The sequence below is a fragment of the Geotrypetes seraphini genome, chromosome 2, assembly GCF_902459505.1.
Source record: "Geotrypetes seraphini chromosome 2, aGeoSer1.1, whole genome shotgun sequence".
Classification (NCBI taxonomy): Eukaryota; Metazoa; Chordata; class Amphibia; order Gymnophiona; family Dermophiidae; genus Geotrypetes; species Geotrypetes seraphini.
The window spans coordinates 436,516,048-436,536,219 of record NC_047085.1 but is presented as its reverse complement, the minus strand read 5'-3'; the positions used below and the strand labels follow the sequence as shown (position 1 = coordinate 436,536,219).

The window sequence follows — 20,172 nt, the reverse complement described above, 5'->3', positions numbered from 1 at the left end:
ATAACCAAAATAAATGTTGCTGCATATGATTATTGTGGAATACATTTCTTAATGTTACTGAATTGATTTTGACTTGAACTGTAAATTCTTTAAAACAGTTACATTGATTCCATATAGATAAGTAAATAATTGAAAAGGGTTTCTTGAGTGAAACATGTTTGTTTTTTTCAGTTAGTTGCTATCTATGAAGTTTTAAAGGATGAAGAAAGAAGGAAAAGGTAAGTTTTTACCAACCAATTAAAAATACACTTGTGTAGAATATGTATAATAGTTTCTTGATAAGCTAAATTAGTGTGAAGTTTTTGGTTTTTAAATGGAAGGTCTCAGTTTAACCCTTTAGTCTTTAGCTCTGATGCGATCATAAGTTGTTTTGTAATGCACTCGGTTCTTGTTATTTGTGTGTTTACGACACATAAATTTGCCTGTCCATGGTTGCATCAATTGCAATCAAATTCCCCATTTGCTCCGCTATGTTCACATATTCGCAAACCAGCACTTAAAAAAAAAAAAAAAAAAGTTTCTTTGCTTTCACTTTCACCTCATGGTCAGGCTTTGCTTCCAGATATGGCCCCTAAGTGTCCGAAGAGTGAATTACATATAAAAACATAAGAACATAAGCAATGCCTCTGCCGGGTCAGACCTGAGGTCCATCGTGCCCAGCAGTCCGCTCACGCGGCGGCCCAACAGGTCCAGGACCTGTGCAGTAATCCTCTATCTATACCCCTCTATCCCCTTTTCCAACAGGAAATTGTCCAATCCTTTCTTAAACTCCAGTACCGTACTCTGTCCTATTACGTCCTCTGGAAGCGCATTCCAGGTGTCCACCACCCGCTGAGTAAAGAAAAACTTCCTAGCATTTGTTTTGAATCTATCCCCTTCCAATTTTTCCGAATGCCCTCTTGTTCTTTTATGTTTTGAAAATTTGAAGAATCTATCTCTCTCTACTTTCTCTATGCCCTTCATGATCTTGTAGGTCTCTATCATGTCTCCTCTGAGTCTCCGCTTTTCCAGGGAGAAGAGCTCCAGCCTCTCCAATCTTTCAGTGTATGAAAGGTTTTCCATGCCCTTAATCATTCGTGTCGCTCTCCTCTGGACCCTCTGGACTTCATACAGGAACCTAATCCTATTTTCCCATGGAATCTAATGTTCATTTTCAGCAGTTTTGAGGCGCAATGTGAACTGATGGAACCTAACCTCTATTTTCCCATAGACTCCATGTTTCATTATTTGCGATTTCGTAGTTTGTAAACATTTTTGTGACTCATGCTACTGTGAATAGTGAGAACGCACTATATATATGTGCCAAATGTCTTTTCAGAAATTGCAGCCCAGTTGATCTCTCTTACAGAATATCAAATTTTCATAGGAGGGGACTAACATCATTGCAGAACCTTTAATAGAACCTGCAATTTACCCAAACCTAGGTAGCATGACCATGAATGCAGATGGATTAATTTTTTTTAGTGAGGCAATCTTAGACATCTGGTGTATTCTCCAACCCTACGATAAAGACTGCACTTTTTTTTTTTTTTTCAAAGCCACATTTCCTGGTGATGCTCACCATATCTCTTAACAACAAACTCGAGAACCAGAATATAGAAACTCTTCCCTCATCTCTATAATGACCCTAAATTTCACACATACTTGAGGAAGCTACTGCCATTAGCAGAGGGGTAAGAATGAGGTGCTGGACTTCCAGAGACAATCTTCACTGGTGAGAATTTGCTGGGAGGTTGCTTGTAAACTTGGAGAAAGGTAAACTTGGGGACTTTATTTTAAGTACTCTGCTCATTTAGTAAGGGAGTTTAAGGAATAGTTTTATTTCTTAGCATAGAAAGTCTCTATTATAATTCATAAGCTAGCATATAAAGAGGCCATTTAAAAATTACCATAGTAGATCATGTGATGCAGACGTGTTGTGTCTTTGTGCTGCTCCCGGGCCTCAGGTCACAAAACCCTTCTCTACCTGGCTCTGCCACTTCTTATTGAATGAGATTCTCCCTCTCACATCGTATACATCATATGGACAACTTTTTTCTTAAATCGAGTGAGGGGATGTCTGGGGAAAAATGACAAAAATATCAAAAGGGCTGGGACGCCCCCCCAAGAAGATGGCAGATCCCTCCCCAGTGCCGACTTTGGAGTTCACTGAGCATCAGCTAGCCCAACTGAGGGCAGCAGTGACTCGTGCATTGGAACTGCAACTAACTAAACTGTCCGGGCAACCTGGGCACTTGAAAAGCATGTTAGCAGACACAATGCGACGAATGGGGGAATTAGAAAACAGATTATCGGCACTGGAGGATTCCACTGCCACAGGCCCACCTGCACTTGCCCTGCTTGAGACCTGATTGACGAACATGCGGTCAAGCTGGAAGACTTGGAAAGCCACTCCAGGAGAGGAAATCTTCGATTTGTGGGTTTCCCTGAGAGCCTCCTGGAACAGCAACTAGGGCCTCTCCTGGAGTGATGACCACAGCAAGAGCTCCCATTACCAGCGGGGATGAGCTCCATGTGTCTTGAACAGGCACACAGATTGAGCCACCCAGGTGCCGATCATAAGAAACCAAGAATTATCATTGCTAAAGTACATAACTACTTGCACAAGGTGGAAATATTGCGCAGCTACCATATGGAGGGAGATAGGTTAACCTACGATGGCCACTCCATAAAACTTTTTTAGGATTATTCGTCTGGCCTATCTGAGGATTGGAGAAAATACCATCTCATCTGTACCCAACACGTATAATATCTTGAAACATGGGTGGAATCACATCCCCGATTAAGCGAAGCAAGATCTTGCAAGCTCTGCAGAGGCATGGTACTACAATTGCTTGCTTGCAGGAAACTAGACTTTCTGCTAAAGAGCATCAAAAGCTGAAGTGCTCTTCGGTTGGGAATGTTTATTATTATTATTATCATTAGTATTATTCTGGCTGTAGACGTGTGGGTGTAGCAGTAATAATTCACAAATACTGTTCTTGCAGACGGACTCGGTGGGTAGATTTTTGTTACTTGAATTAAACTTATAAGGTAGAGAGTTAGTATTACTTGTTGTTTATGGCCAAGTGCAAAGGGACAAAACATTATATAGACCTCTGTTATCTCTGTGTCTTTCCTATAAAAATCATACTTTGATGGTAATGGGTGATATGAACCAAGTGATGGATGCTCGGGTGGATAGACCTACTGGATCTCTTTCATCGTCTGGGGAATCAGTTAATGATTTAACAGTTTTTACCTCCTCTCTAAATCTAATAGATAACTGGTGATCACTTCACCCCTGTGAGTGGGACTACACCAATCTCTCCAGGGCCCATGGCAAATACTCTTGATTAGATTAGATCTTCGTCCAGCCACAATTTTTTTCTTTTATTTCATCGGCAAAAGTGGGTCCTGGGGAGATTTCTGATCATTGCATGGTGTGGGTGGACATGGACCCTCCGGCCTTTTTCCAAGGCAAGTAAGGATGGAGATTCCCTTATCTATTTCATAAGAACATAAGAATAGCCTTACTGGGTCAGACCAATGGTCCATCAAGTCCAGTAGCCCATTCTCATGGAGGCCAATCCAGGTCACTATTACCTGGCCAAACCGAAGGTGTAGCAATATTCCATGCTACCGATACAGGGCAAGCAGTGGCTTCCCCCGTGTCTTTCTCAATAACAGCCTATGGACTTATCCTCCAGGAACTTGTCCAAACCTTTCTTAAAACCAGCTATGCTATCCACCTTTACCACAACCCCCGGCAACGCGTTCCAGAGCTTAACTATTCTCTGAGTTAAATTTTTTTTCCTACAATTGGTTTTAAAAGTATTTCCCTGTAACTTCATTGAGTATCCCTTAGTCTTTGTAATTTTTGACGGAGTGAAAAATTGTTCTACTTGTACCCATTCTACTCCACTCAGGATTTTGTAGACTTCAATCATATCTCCCCTCAGCCTTCTCTTTTTCAAGATGAAGAGCACTAAATGTTTTAGTCTTGATTCTAGAACTTTGCAGCGCACGAAGATGGCTGGGTAGAGGATTAGCTCTGTTGTGACAGGCAAATTTTATTAAGATTTTGGCAGTTAAAATTAAAGAAAAGTGAAGGAAAAGAGAGAATTGAAGTAAGAAATGGCTTCGGGTAAAACTAGTAAAAGTAATCCGGTGAATTCAGGAGCAGGAAGTAAAAAAAGAACAAAAATTGATTCGGTATCCCCGACAGCGGTCCCTTTGCCTCAGGAAGAAATTGATAACAGTGATTTGATGAATGAACTTCAGAAAATTAAAGAAATAGTAAGTGATAACGCTAAAAATATAAAAGATGTGAAGAAGGAAATAGAGAGTCTGACAAATAGAATGCAGGCAGTTGACTTCAAAATTGAGCAGTTAGAAAAGCATGCTGAGAAATCTGAGGCAGAGATGCTGGTGTGTAAAAAAGATCACAGAGAAATAGAGGCGTTGAAAAAGGATTTTGAAGACTTATCAAATCGTGAAAGAAGGAATAATTTGCGTCTGATTGGGATACCTGAGGGGATTGAGCAGAATGATCCTATTCAATTTGTGACTAATTTTATCCCAAAGATCTTGCCATTTAAAAGTTCTTTTCCTTTGGAGATAGAAAGAGCACATCGGATACCGATGAAAAGATCAAATAGTCAGAAGGGTCCCCGTCCAATAATCTTTAAGCTGCTAAGACATCAGCAGGTGGTAGAGATTATAAAGCTAGCTAAAACAAACAAGGATCTTAAATGCCAGGATTCTAAGATCTTTATAGTACCTGACTTTGCAAAAGCTACAGCCTACAAAAGAAAACAGCTTTTGGATTTAAGACCTAAACTGAGAGCAATGGGAGCAAGATATGGATTGATATACCCTGCTATTATGAGGGTAACTTATGAGAATAAAACTTATAATTTTGAAGAAGCAGGCAAATTACAGGAATTTCTAGATCAATATAATTTGCCTATGGTTTCATGAAATTATTTAGAAAATGTAATAAATAATATACTTAGATTATTTTTGGTTTATATTTTTGAGTGAAAATTGAAAGATATTTTATAAAGAAGGAAAAAGTGGAAAAAAAAATAGAAAAGGAGAAAATATTTTCTAGAAAATTGTTGCAGTTAGGTTTAAGGGGGATCAACATTTCAAACAAGATTTAAAGAAAAGAAATGAAAAATTTTAAAGAGACAATAAGAAAAGAAGAAAAGAAGATTTTGACAAGGTAAGAAGAGGGATGGAGCATATAGGAAGTGAAGAAAATATGAGGAACAATTATAAGATTTGGATGGTTTCTTAATGTGAATTTATAATTTGCATTTGAGCGTGACTGAGATAATATGAGGACACATAAATGCTGCATTGGAGAAATGTGGGAACTTAGAATATAATAAGATGAAAAATACAAAAGACTATTGATGTAAAGAGAAGAAGATGTGAAGATGGACTGATGGAAATGACTTGAGCATTATTTAGATTTACAATTTGCATCTGAAATTGACTGAGATATAAGGATGATGTTGCAAAAATACTTTATTGGAGAAAGATGAAATAGCAATCTGCAAGAAGATGGAATAAGAGACTGAAACAGCAGGATGAAGATGTACAAGTGTTACAGTTGTGCAGAATGGAGAATAGACTGTAATAGATTGAAGATGCAATGAAAATTAATGAGAGTTTTAAAAAATATGAGGTCTGCTTGGTTGAAATGTTTGATCCTTCTTTTGATGTAAGGTTAAAAAAAAAAAAAAAAAAAATGAATATTATAGGATGGAGTGATGTATGTTCCATTGAAGTTGTGAGAAACTTAGGTTAAAAAAAAAAAAAATAAAATAAAATAATAATATTAATCTTGGGGGGGTATATATTGTAAGAAATGGTTTCCGAAATATTGGGTATATACTTTTATAAATATATTAGAGGTATAGGATGGAAGAATGTTTGGAAATTTGAATGAGAGGGGAAGTATATAATAAAGAATTATAGTAAATATAGGTATTTAGGGTATTGAAGAATGGATTGACTGCAGGATAATTTAGTGTTGGTTGTTTGAAAGATTAGAGAAAGAAAAATGAGTATGTTATTGCCTGTGGGGAGTTTATTTTTGCTCAGTAATATGTGCGTTTCGAAGTTTGCATTTGTGTTAGGGGAGGGGAGGGTGGGGGATGGGAATAGGGGGGATGGGGAAAGAGGGGAGGGAGGGAGACTCATATATTGGTTTAAGGAAAAAGAAAAAATGTATATTTTATGTTTGAGTGGATTATATATGTATTTTATATTTTATTTGTAAAATGGGTTTTAAAATTTTTTCTTTGAATGTAAATGGCCTTAATCACCCTATAAAAAGGAAAAAGGTATTGGAATATATTAAACAACAAAATATAGATATATGTTTCTTGCAAGAGACACATTTGTCTGGAACAGAGTCTATGAAGCTGACAGATAAGTGGATAAAACAATGTTTATTTGCACCAGCGGTAAAAAAGAAGGCAGGAGTAGCAATATTGATTAATAAAAAATGTTCAGCAACATTTAATATGGTAAAGGCAGATCCTCAAGGAAGGTGGGTACTTGTTGACATGAGCATGGGCAGTAATACAATGGCGTTACTAAATATATATGCACCTAATTCGAATCAAAGTGAATTCTTTAAATCTCTACAACAATTAGTTTTATCACTGGCTACTACTAATTTAGTGGTGGCTGGGGATTTCAATGCTGTTATAGATCCAATAATGGATAAAAAGCCTAGTAGAATTATGAAATCAATGGGATTAGAAAATTTGATACAAGCATGTAATTTGAAAGATATATGGCGTATTCTTCATTTTAATGATCGGGAATTTACATTTTGTTCACATGTTCATCAATCGTTTTCAAGAATTGATTATATATTTGTTTCAGATCAGATTGTACAGCAAGTTGTAAAAGCTGACATAGAACCAATAGTAATATCTGATCATGGTGGTGTGTGGATAGAAGTTAACTTATTAGATCAAGATAATTCCAAACCTGTATGGAGGTTTGATAATACTTTGCTTGCTGATTCTAAATTTTGCACTGAATTTCAGATAAAAATGAATGAATATTTCAGACTTAATGACCTAGAGGAAATGTCGATTGGAATATTATGGGATGCTTTCAAAGCAACTATGAGAGGACAAATTATATCATATTCTGCGTATAAAAAGAAACAGATAAGAAAGCAATTTGCAAATTTGGAAAAAGAAATTAAAAATTTGGAATTAAAATTGGTTAATAAATGGAAACAAGAGACATTTCAATTATTGTTAAAAAAAAAATGTGAATATAATGAAATTTCCTCTGGATTAGTAAGGAAAGATATTTTTGCTCAGCAAACGATGTATTATGGTAGTGCAAATAAGGCTGGAAGATTATTGGCAAATTATTTAAAAGCAAAGAAAAGAAAGGAGAAAATAAGCATAATTAAGGATGAATTAGGACATTCTCATTCTCAAATTGGAAATATATTAAAACAATTTTTAAAATATTATAAGTCACTGTATTCTTCTGAGTCTTATTTAGATAAAGAGAAAGATGGGTTGGATTTTTTGAGTTTAGTTAAAGGACCTAAGGTTCCTGATCATATAAAAGGAAGTTTAGATAAACCTATATCATTAAAAGAGTTACAAATGGCATTGAAATCCCTTAGAGTTGGGACCGCTCCAGGTGGAGATGGATTTACAGTGGAGTTTTATAAAGAATTTCAAATTTCCCTTTTACCATATTTATTAAAACTATATCAGGACCAACTGAATAAAGGTTGTATATCAGGCACTATGGCAGAATCTTTAACTATTGTTTTGCCAAAGCCAAATAAAGATCCAACATTGGTGTCAAATTACAGGCCTATATCTTTAATAAATGTAGATGGTAAAATATTAGCTAAGATTTTAGCATTAAGATTGGCTAAAGCTCTTCCGCATATAATAGGAATAAATCAAACTGGATTTGTTGCTCAAAGACACTCTTCAAATAATACTAGACTGGCATTTCAGATGTATTATTTAACAAGACAAATTAATGATCCGGCTTTTTCAGTATCACTAGATGCTGAGAAGGCTTTTGATCGTGTAGAATGGAATTTCATGTATCAAGCTATGGAATGGTTTGGTATTGGATCCGGATTTATACAAATGATTCAAGCACTGTATAGCTCCCCAACTGCTCGTTTATACATAAATAATAATTTTTCAGATGCTTTTAAATTGCAGAGGGGAGTTAGACAGGGTTGTCCATTATCTCCTTTGCTCTTTGATATAGTTCTTGAACCCTTGTTGTTAGCTATTCAACAGGCAAAGGACATAGAGGGTATTCCATGTGCTGGAGTGGAATATAAAGTATCCGCTTATGCAGATGATATATTGCTTCATTTGAGGAATCCGGAAACAACAATTCCATGTCTACTGGAGATAATAGATACATTTGGAAAATTCTCAGGATACAAAATAAATTGGAATAAATCAGAAATTTTACCTTTAAATGTGCATTGTACAAAAGGTATACTTGATTCTTTCCCTTTTATTTGGAAAGAGGATGGTATAAAATACTTAGGTATTTGGTTGAATAAAACACTTGAAGAGACAATGAGAATAAACGAAAAATTTTTATTACAAAAAGTAACAGAGTTATGTGAGCAATGGAATCCTTTACATTTGTCATGGTGGGGAAGAGTTCAAACTGTTAAAATGATGATTTTGCCTGTAGTTTGCTATCAATTGGGAATGATACCAGTGTTTTTTCAGGGGTCTTTTTATAAAAAATTAAATAGTATTCTGGTTAAATTTATTTGGCTGGGTAAAATTGCAAGAGTGGCTCTAGTGTCTTTGCAAAGACCAATTGAGGAGGGTGGGGTAAATTTTCCCAATTTTTATAGGTATCATCAGGCCTATATCATGCGCCAAGGTATGTATTGGGTCCTCCCAGAGCTTTTGGAACAATTACCAGAGTGGTTAAGGGTGGAGAGATCACTTATTTTTCCACTTAGGCTTGATCTTCTGCTTGGTATAAAAGTGCCTAGAATACGTAAAGACAATAGAGTATTAATGGATACTTGGAAAACATTAAGATTTGTAGATAAATTAACTAGTGATTCTATTTTAAAATCGAAACAGCAGACTATTTGGGTAAACTCCAAGATACAAATAGGCGGGTTTAAGATTGTCTGGAAGGATTGGATTAAAGCAGGTATAAGATCCTTAACGGAAGTAATTGATAATGGTAAGCTGCTTGATTTTTCACAATTGCAACATAAATATGGTCTGAATAAAAAACAAAGTTATAAGTGGTTGCAATTGAAGCAGGCTATTCAGGTGGGGTTCCCTGAATGGAAATTTTTAAATGATCATTACAGCTTAGAATTCTTATGTTTCCAGGCAGATTTTCTGGGACACCAGGCCGCAAAGTGGTATAAAATGATATCTAATTATTTGAATAAGAAACCAAAAAATGGATTAAGAGATATTTGGAGCATTGAGATTAAGCATCAAATTAATGCATCTCAATGGCCACGTATTTGGTCTTGGAGAATTAAAGGTACGATGTCGGCATCTATTAGGCAAACATGGTTCTTTTTGTTGCATAGAGCATTCTGGACCCCTACTAGATTACAAAAATTAGATTGCTCTAAGTCTAATAGATGCTGGCATTGTAAAATTGAAATTGGAACTTTAGACCATCTTTTATTTTATTGTCCATGTATTCAGGCATTTTGGATATCAATATGGGATCAAGTTAATATATTGATGGAAAATCATGTAGCATTATCCTACGACACAGTGATTTTTGGAATGTGTATGAGGGCCAAAAGTCAAATATCTGCAGCAAACAACAAATTATTGATGATTCTTACTGGAGTGGGAATTCAACAAATAACGACTAATTGGAAAGACTGTTCTAGATTGAATTGTAGTTTTTGGTGGAACTCAGTTTGTCATTTATATAAGATGGAAAGATTTCTTGCCGTACAGAGGGGATATTTTAAAAGGTTTAAGGAGGTGTGGAGGCCATTAATTGAATATTGTAATGATTAAGGGTTATTCTTTTTCCTTAGGGGATAATTTGTAAAAATGGGGGGGAGGGAGAGTCTAAATATGTATATGTTTGGATAAAATATTTTGTTGATAGGGGAGGGGATGGGAGGTGGGTGGAGGGAATTAAAACATGTGTAATATTGCTTAAGAATGTCAAGTGAGTGATGTGAATTACTTGTAATAATATTGTACACTTGTTGAAAGAAATAAAAAGGAATAAAGATGAAAAAAAAAAAAAAAGATGACAATGGATAAGAATGTCAAGTGATGTATATAATTTTAATTGATGTAATATTTGTACACTTGATGGAAGATGGAAAAATGAATAAAAAATTTGGAAAAAAAAAAAAAAAAAAAAAAATGTTTTAGTCTTTTCTCATACGAGAGGAGTTCCTTCCCCTTTGCCATCCTGGTCGCTCTTCTTTGAACTTTTTCTAGCGCCACTATATCTTTCTTGAGATAAGGAGACCAGAATTGAACGCAATACTCCAGATGAGGTCACACCATGGAGCGATACAGAGGCATTATAACATTCTTAGTCTTGTTAACCATCCTTTTTAAAATAAGTCCTAGCATCCTATTTGCTTTTTTGGCCGCCGCCACATTCATGATCCCAACTTCCTAAGTTTCCTTCAAACTAAGTAGGATGATTATGCTCAATACAATTCTTGGCATATTATGCAGCTGAAGCTTTTCTGGACTGGAGCTAAGGTAGTGCTGCGGGGTAATGTAATCGCATATGTAAGTGCCAGGAAAAAACGCCTGTCAGCAGGTTTTTTAAATTTGGAATGCCAACTACAGCAGGCTAAAATAAAGTACATTCACTGTCCCTCCCATGGCAATAGAGACGTATTGCACACCACTCAGGTAACTTTGGATTCTTTGATCCATGAACGTATTTCTCGTATGCTCTTATACCATAAAGGGAAACTTCATAAATATGACAGTAAGCCCAGGAAGCTGCTCGCTCACATTGTACTAACTTGGGGAGGTAATAGACATATTGTATCTATCAGAAACTCGCATGGTCAGATCCATTCGCATACCAATTGTATTGCAAAAGTTTTTGAAGATTACTTTGCCACTTTTTATTCTGCCGGCTAGACACCGACAGCTGATCATCTGCCTCATTATTTTCAGCAGTCGGGTTTGGGCACATTATCAACAGACCATTTAGCTCACTTGAACTCCCCACTAACTGCAACAGAGTTACAGCATGCGATAAAAATCTTTCAATCTGGGATCTGCCCCGGGTCCAGATGGCTTTTCTAGTGAATTTTACAAGCTCCTTCAGGTGTGTCTGCTGGGGCCCATTCTTGGCATATTATGACAAGGTGATACAAAATGGATCCTTTCCCCTCATGAGAACAAGTCATTAATAACTGCTGCCCAAGCCTACTGTTTCTCCTGAACTACTGACTTTGTATCACCCCATTTTTTTAATCATTGTGGATATCAAGTTGCTTTCTGGGGTGCTGGCCTCTAGACTAGCGGAGATGTTTCCCGCCTTTATTGGTGAGGAACAAATGGGATTTGTTAGGGGCGTCAATCAGTTATAAATGTCAGGAAGTTACTATTGGCCATGACCTACTGTCAACATAATGATGTACCATCCCTCACGATTAGCCTAGACCAGTGTTTCTCAACACGCGGTACACATACTCTTAGGGGTATGCGAGACGCTTGTTGGGGATAGCAGTAGTGCTGCCAGATTCATTCAAATCAATTTACCAATTCACTTTGGTGAATCGATTTGAATGGATTCGTTTCCTCCGGGTCAAAGCAGCAGCATTGGTGAACAGGTTGCTCTTGGCCTGCTTGCTAGGGTCTTCTCTCTGCTGTGTCACTGATGACGCAGCATAGGGAAGCCCTGGCGGGCAGGCCACCAAGCAGCCTGTTTACTGCTGCTGTTTAGGTCGGAGGTGGGGGAGGAGGCAAATCAACATTGAATCTCATTGCGATATCGGCAGCAATTCCCACATGCTGCCTGCCGTTGACTTGGAAATCCCTCTGCAGCAGAGGGGAAATTTCCAGGTTAGCAGCAGGCAGCATGTGAGAGTCATTGCCGATACCGCAACCCAATGAAGCAAGCCTTGGAGTACAAGGAAGGAGAGGAAATATATCTGATGCCACAGGGAGAGGGAAGAGGAAAGAGAGAGAAAGTCTGGTGGCATAGGGGGAGGAGAGGAGAGGGTGAGAAGAAGGAAAGATGGGGGAGTAGAGGGAGACATGCATGGTGAGGGGAGAAGATGAAATTGCAAATAATGGAGGAGAGGAAAGGAAAGATGGTGCATGGAGGGGGATATAGAGATTTGACACAGGACACAAGGAAGGGATAGAGGGAGAGGTGTTGGACATGAGGGTAGGTGAGGGGGAGAGAGAGACACACACACACACAGGAGGTGGAAGGGGAGGAGGAGGGAGAATGTGGATCCAGGAGCAGAATGAAGTAATGGACAGATGTACGGAATTCTGCCAGGAGTAAACAAAGAGATAGAAAGTGGTGAGAGGGAGAAATGCTGGATAGGGTGGTGGAGAGGGAAACAGAGGGACAGATTGAAGGGGATGCAAGGGGGAGGAATGTTGGACATAGTAATGGAGGTAGAGATGTGGCATTGTGCTGGAGAGGGGTGATAGAACGTGAAACTGGTGGGCAGTGGTGAAAAATGCTGCACATGATCCGGGGGATGAGAGAGGGAGAAATGTTGGATGTGGCAGTAGTAGAGGGAGTAAGAGAAATGCACCTTGGATCGATCTCTCTCTTTCCCCACTCCCTTTGCAGCAAGGGAGGGAATGAGAGAAGGACAGTGAGAGAGAGGGAGACATGTTGCCAATGGGGGTGGAGGAGAGAGGAAGAAAAAGTTGGACTCATGGAAGGACAAAGAGAGATGTTGGTTGGGTGAAGGGAGTGAGGTCCGGAGGAAAGGAAGCGTGCAGGAGGCAGAAATAAATAAATATTGGATGCATAGTCAGGACGTGCAACCAGAGACTTATGAAATCACCAGGCAACAAAGGTAGGACAAATGATTTTATTTTCAATTTAGTGATCAAAATATGTTAGTTTGGAGAATTTATATCTGCTGTCTATATTTTTCTGTTTTTCTATAGTTGTTACTGAGGTGACATTGCATATTATAAAGTCATCTGCCTTGACCTCTTTGAAACCCCCCCGAATATAAATGATAATTAACATTTTCTCTGTGTACAGTGTGCTTTGTGTGTTTTAAATTTTGTGATTACCATTATGTATTATGTTTCAATATATATATTTAGAGTTTTCAAAAAAATTATGCCAGCGAACAAAACATAAAATACTAACAGAGTTCTCATAAATTGTGCATGAAATGTACTGTTACCCCAACCTTTCCATCCCCCCCCACCCCCCAGTTCCCAACCCCTTACACCATCTGCTTATCTAGAGCAACAAAAAAAGAGAGGAGGAAAATCATAAATTCAAAAGTCTACTACGGGCATGAGGTGTAAGGTCCATCCAAAAATGTTCCCAAATAGAACAAAAGCGACGTCCATGAGTGGAATCCAAATCACCAAGTTGCCTGCGCCCCAGGGAAGCATGTACTATCATCAGCGATCTCCATTGTGCGTAAGTCGATGGGTCACTTGACAACCAGTTAGTCAAAATGGCTTTCTTACCATAAGAATAGTGCCTCAGTTGTACCTTCAATATCATCAAACAAAAATAGTGATTGACTCAATTGTTTAACATCCAAGCTCAGAAAGTACTTGTGTGTATGTGTGTGTGTGTATATCTATCTATCTATCTATCACACAGATATACTATACTATTGTATGGACCTTCAGACCACCAACAGGGTACATACCCTAGGCTGTTATATTCTTTGTCAGTCCAACTTTATTTATTTATTCATGCTTTATTTATTTATTTATTTATATTTTTATATTTAAAGTCATTTAAAACCGACAAAACATCACTTAGCTCTAGCTTATAGTGATGCTCTTCAATCTTCACCTCTCCCGATATGCATGTTTCACACAGAGAAACTTTCTTCAGGGTCGAGGGATACTATAAACAAACAGCAACAAGCAACTGCCTTAATTTCTCAAAATTTCCTGACAAACCACCCCAACTAAGCAACCTCCTTTCATTAGTATATTGCAAAGTTTCAAGCCTAACCCCAGCCGACTCACCCCGAATTTAAAGAAATTTTTAGAAATTTTTGCTTACCAAACAACAGGAGCTACTTCACGACGTAGAAAAGGTCGCGGTTTGCTACTCACATATTGTATGTATATTAAAAATGGATGGAAGAAATTGCATTACAATTAGTACTATTATGGGGGTGGGGTCAGGGGCGGAGCTTGGGCAGGGGCACATGGTTGATATTTGTTAGACTTAGGGGGTACTTGGCTTGAAGTTGAGAAACGCTGGCCTAGATGCAGAGAAGTTTTTTTATAGTCTCCTGGCCTTTCATGTTTTCTGTTCTGTCTCTCATGTGTTTTCAGGGCTGGTCCCTTTAGGCACTAATGGCATTACAATTCCCCAATTGCATGTATAGTACTTAATGGGGTTCAAACATCTTTGTTCCCTTTGCAGAGAGTTACGAGGCAGGGATGTTCATTATCTCCTCTCCTGTTTATACTCACTTTGGAACTCCTGCTTTGTGCTCTCAAAACATCTCCAGAGATACAAGAGGTCCCCTTTTCTTTGGTGCCTATCAAGATATTAGCTTATGCTGATGACCTGCTGGTGACTATTATAGACCTGGCTAGATCTCTTCCCACATTGCTAGCTCTCATTCACGAGTATGTCAGTTTTTAGGGCTTTTCTTTGAACCTTGCCAAGTCTAAAGCACTACCCATCCTCCCAGAGGTATGGGAGATATGGTTTGGGGTTTTTCCTTTGCAATGGGTGGATCACTCTTTTACCTACTTAGGAACCTGTCTCAATTATATGCTACTAATGTTAATCATTTGTTATAGGAGACCTCTGTTAGATTGAGTCTTTGGTGAGCCTACCCGCTTTCCCTGTCTGGTTGCATTCATCTCTTTAATATGTTGCTGGCATCTAAGTGCTTATATATTTTTCAGATGTTACCTTTATTTTTCAAAGCCAGCGATGAGAAAAGACTGCTCAAATTATTACAAACACTCATATGGTCTGGGCGACGGGCTAGGCTCTCCTTTGCTATGGTTAGCACACCATCTCTCTATTGGGGACTTGGGTTGTTGAATATTTAGCCTGTGGTATGCGCCATATTAATTACTGGTATCGTATGACTACAGATTTTACAGTTTCAAATTTGGAATTATCTTTAATAGATAATGTACATTTTAGCTGCTATTTACATTCAGTGGGCCAGCCACAACCTGTAATTCATAAACTTTTGCATATTTTGCCTTCAGTGATCTCAGTCTGGTGCTGGGTTGCTAGGAGACACTATTTTTCTGTAAAGGTTTCTCCCTATCTTTCTATTCGATTTAACCCTTACTTCCCGGCAGGATCATCCTCCTTGGCCTTTTGGCGATGGGAGCAGAAGGGCATTAAATAACTGCTATAGGCTGTAACCTTGGAAGGTAAAATCAAACCCTTTCAAGATCTTCAAGCTGAATTTTCTTTGACAGCAATGGATATCTTCCCCTATTTGCAACTGAAGCACTATATAGCCAGCTTACCTTGGACTGATTTGACTGAGGATGTGCAGGAAGAGTTTGCATCTCTTTATACTTTGGGAGCGCAAAATAGAGTTCCCCTATCCTACCATCACAAAGAACCAAAAGTGTCCACAGTCGAACTGTCCTATCATTCTTATGCCCAGGCCTGGGGAGATGATTTGGGCTTTGTTTTAACTAAGGAGGTATACCGTTATATTTTCTCCATCTGTAAAGTGCCTGACAATAAAAACAATTGGGAATTACAATATAAATTTGCACTTCGGCTCCACTTCTCTCCACAGAGAACTGAATTGGCTGGTATTAGTGTCTCCCACTGCTGTCCTAAGTGTGGCTCTTCAGCATCTTCTCTGGGCCATATGTTCTGGTCTTGCCCTCATATTTATAACTTTTGGAAGGTCTTTCTTCGCTATCTATCTTCCCTGTGGATCTGCGGGGTCAAGTTAGAACCCAGCATTCTGTTTGATGTTTATTCTTTAGAGTCTCCCACTTCTCGATGTTATTCAGCATTTTTACAGATATCTGTCTTGAAAAAGTAATACTGCTCTATTGGCTGACCTGCCGTCCGCCCATTCTACAACATTGGCGGCTGCAAATGATACACTTGCTTAAGATGGAATGTACCCAAATACTGTATATAATATTGACTCTGTTCTGGAAAGTGATTCACTAGAATCTGGAACATGTTTTGGAACTCATTCCCTACCACAGCGAGAAGCAGTTGAATTTGTAACTCTTTTTTCTATTACCTCGGTACCTTTCTGGACTATTGGATTGTGGGGTGGATTATCTATTTCTTTTTGTAGTTTATTATTGTGTTATTGCAGCCTTCCTGGCATAATTCTTCTTTTCACAAAGAAGACTTAATGTATGTTGGCTGTAGCCAGAAGGATGCTAGGCTATATAGAAAGAGGAATAATCAGCAGAAGAAGGAAGGTGTTGTTGCCCCTATATAGGTCATTGATGAGGCTGCACTTGGAGTATTGTGTTCAGTTTTGGAAGCTGTATCTGGTGAAGGATATAAAAAGACTTGAAGCGGTCCAGAGAAAGGTGACGAAAATGGTAAGGGGTTTGAAACAAAAGAAGTATGAGAAGAGACTGAAAACCTAAATATGTATACTCTAGAGGAGGGACAGGGGAGATATGATACAGACATTTAAATACTTGAAAGGTATTAATATAGAACCAAATCTTTTTCAGAGAAGAGAAAATGGTAAAACTAGAGGGCATAATTTGAGGTTCCAGGGAGGAAGACTCAGGAGCAATGTTAGGAAATTATTTTTCATGGAGAAGGATGGTAGATTTCTGGAATGCCCTCCCAAGGGAAGTGGTGGAGAGGAAAACGGTGATGGAGTTAAAAAAGCGAGGATCTCTAATTAGAAAATAAAGGATGTAAATTAAAGAACTAAGGCTGGTACTGGACAGACTTGTATGGTCTGTGTCCCATATGTGGTGATTTGGTATAAGATGGGCTGGGAACTCCACTAACTTGGAACAGAAAGATGTTACTGGATAGACTTTATGGTAGATACCCTGCCAACAGGATGGTTGGAGAGTCTGGATAGCTTGGGTGGCAACTTTGAACCTAGGACAATACCAGGTGGACTTTACAGTCTATGATCCAGAAATACCAAAGAAGAGATAAGTTAATTTAATCATGTATTTTTAATGGGTATAACTAATACACAACCTGGATGGACCGTTCAGGTCTTTATCTACCGTCATTTACCGTATTTTCACATAGATAACGCGCACCCGTGTAAAACGCGCACATGGGTATAGCGCGCGAAAAACACAAATTTATGTACAGAAATTTTTATATACCGCGCACACCCGTATACCGCGCATGCTGCCCAACTCTCCCGTCACTGCCCGACTCTCCTTTCACCCGCCCCGACTCTCCTCTGGCCACCCCGACTCTCCTTTTGCCCGCCCCGACTCTCCTCTCCCCCTTGAAGTCCTGTCCCCACCCTGAAAACCTGATGCCCCCCCCCGACGTCCGATTCACCACCCCCCCTCGCAGGACCGCTCGCACCCCCACCCCGAAGGACCGCTCGCACGCACCCGCACCCCCACCCCGAAGGACCACTCGCACGCACTCCCACCCGCACCCCCACCCTGAAAGACCGCTCGCACCCCCACAGCCTCCCGACCCTCCCCATCATGTAGAAGCTCCTACCGGTGTCCTGCTGCTTCCTCTTGGCGGTCCCGACTCCCCGACACGATCGGGGCAAGAGGGAGCTCAAGCCCTCTTGCCCCAGCCAAGCGCGGCACCCCCGACACAATCGGGGCAAGAGGGAGATCAAGCCCTCTTGCTTGCCCCCCCCGACTCCCCGACACATCGGGTAAAAGGGAGCCCAAGCCCTCTTACCCCGCCGACTCCCCAACTCCCCGACAATATCGGGCCAGGAGGGAGCCCAAGTCCTCCTGGCCCTGGCGACCCCCCCCACTGCTAGTTGTTTAGGCCAGGAGGGAGCCCAAACCCTCCTGGCCACGGCGACCCCCTCCCCCCACCCTGCACTACATTACGGGCAGGAGGGATCCCAGGCCCTCCTGCCCTCGACGCAAACCCCCCTCCCCCCAACGACCGCCACCCCAGCCGACCCGCGACCCCCCTGGCCATCCCCCATGACCCCCCCACCCCCCTTCCCCTTTGTGTAGTTGGCCGGACAGACGGGAGCCAAACCCGCCTGTCCAGCAGGCAGCCAACGACGGAATGAGGCCAGATTGGCCCATCCGTCCCAAAGCTCCGCCTACTGGTGAGGCCTAAGGCGCCTGGGCCAATCAGATTAGGACTGGGAGCCTTAGGTCCCTCCTGGGGGCGGGGCCTTGGGCACATGGTCGGGTTGGGCCCATGTGCCTCAGGCCCCGCCCCCAGGTGGGACCTAAGGCTCCCGGGCCTATTCTGATTGGCCCAGGCGCCTTAGGCCTCACCAGTAGGCGGAGCTTTGGGACGGATGGGCCAATCCGGCCTCATTCCGTCGTTGGCTGCCTGCCGGACAGGCGAGTTTGACTCCCGTCTGTCCGGCCAACTACACAAAGGTACGGGGAAGGCGGGTCGTGGGGGTCGGCCAGGGGGGTCGCGGGTCGGCTGGGGGGGCGGTCGGAGGTTCTTGGGGGGGCGGTCATTGGGGGAAGGGGGTTTGCGTCGAGGGCAGGAGAGCCTGGGATCCCTCCTGCCCGTAATGTAGTGCGGGGTGGGGGTAGGGGGTCGCCGTGGCCAGGATGGTTTGGGCTCCCTCCTGGTCCGAACAACTAGCGGGGGGGGGGGGGGTCGCCAGGGCCAGGAAGACTTGGGCTCCCTCCTGGCCCGATATTGTCGGGGAGTTGGGGAGTCGGCGGGGCAAGAGGGCTTAGGCTCCCTTTTGCCCCGATCGTGTCGGGGAGTCGGGGGGGGGCAAGAGGGCCTGAGCTCCCTCTTGCCCCGATCATGTTGGGGGTGCCGCAGTTGGTTGGGGCAAGAAGGCTTGAGCTCCCTCTTTCCCCGATCGTGTCGGGTGTCGGGACCGCCAAGAGGAAGCAGCAGGACACTGGTAGGAGCTTCTACATGATGGGGGGGGGGTCGGGAGGCTGTGGGGGTGCGAGCGGTCCTTCAGGGTGGGGGTGCGGGTGCGTGCGAGCAGTCCTTCGGGGTGGGGGTGCGAGCGGTCCTGCGGGGGGGGGGGGGGTGAATCGGACGTCGGGGGGGGGGGAACTATGTAAAAAAATTTTTGTACAACGCGCAAGGGTGTGCACGGTACGTAAAATCCACGTATAACGCGCGCGTTATATGTGAGAAAATACGGTACTATAGTGTTGTTTCTTCTGTAATATGCTGCTTAATAAAAACAATTTATGCATAAAATTACCACAGTAGCAGTATAAAGCACAGCTAATAAGAACAGGAAGATTCAGTTTAGACTTTCTCCCTCTGTGGGTGTACTTAGAACAGGCGCTTAGGCCCTGATTCTCCAAAAGTGTGTCCCGATTTTAGGCAGCTGTAGACGTCCTACAGCTGTCTAATCAGCCAATCGGGATGCACGTTTTTTTAAAAAAAAATGCTCCCCAGGCAGGCCTGAAGGCGCCTCCGGGAGCCTAGGGAGACCCGCAAGATGCCTAAGCTCGCCTACAGGCCTTAGGCGAACTTAGGCGGCCCTATGCGTCTCCCTAGTAGAGGAAGAGACGCTTAAAATGTAGGCCAGCAAAATGCTGGTCTACATTGTAAGTAGACGCGGCCGCTATACTGATCGCGGCAAGGGATCTCCCTGCTGCAATAAAGTATAGCAGCCGCGGTGGCCTGTCCCATCACTGACAGGAGGATGCCTAACTCCTCCTGTCGGAACCCCGAACCCCGGAACCCCCTCCCCCCCCAAACTCGTAATCGCCGACAGGAGGATGCCCAACTCCTCCTGTCGGAACCCCGGAACCCCCTCCCCCCCAAACTCGTAATCGCCGACAGGAGGATGCCCAACTCCTCCTGCCGGAAAGCCCAACGACCCCCCGCCCC

At 41.5% G+C, this 20,172-nt stretch overlaps 1 protein-coding gene across 1 annotated transcript in view; it reads left to right on the top strand.

Moving 5' to 3' along the window:
• DNAJC1 (DnaJ heat shock protein family (Hsp40) member C1) overlaps positions 1–20,172 on the top strand; it is a 327,684-nt gene that overhangs the window by 109,332 nt on the left and 198,180 nt on the right. Inside the window, exon 3 of the mRNA XM_033931327.1 lies at positions 172–218. Coding sequence (XP_033787218.1) covers positions 172–218 — 47 coding nt within the window. The remainder of the gene's footprint in view (positions 1–171; positions 219–20,172) is intronic.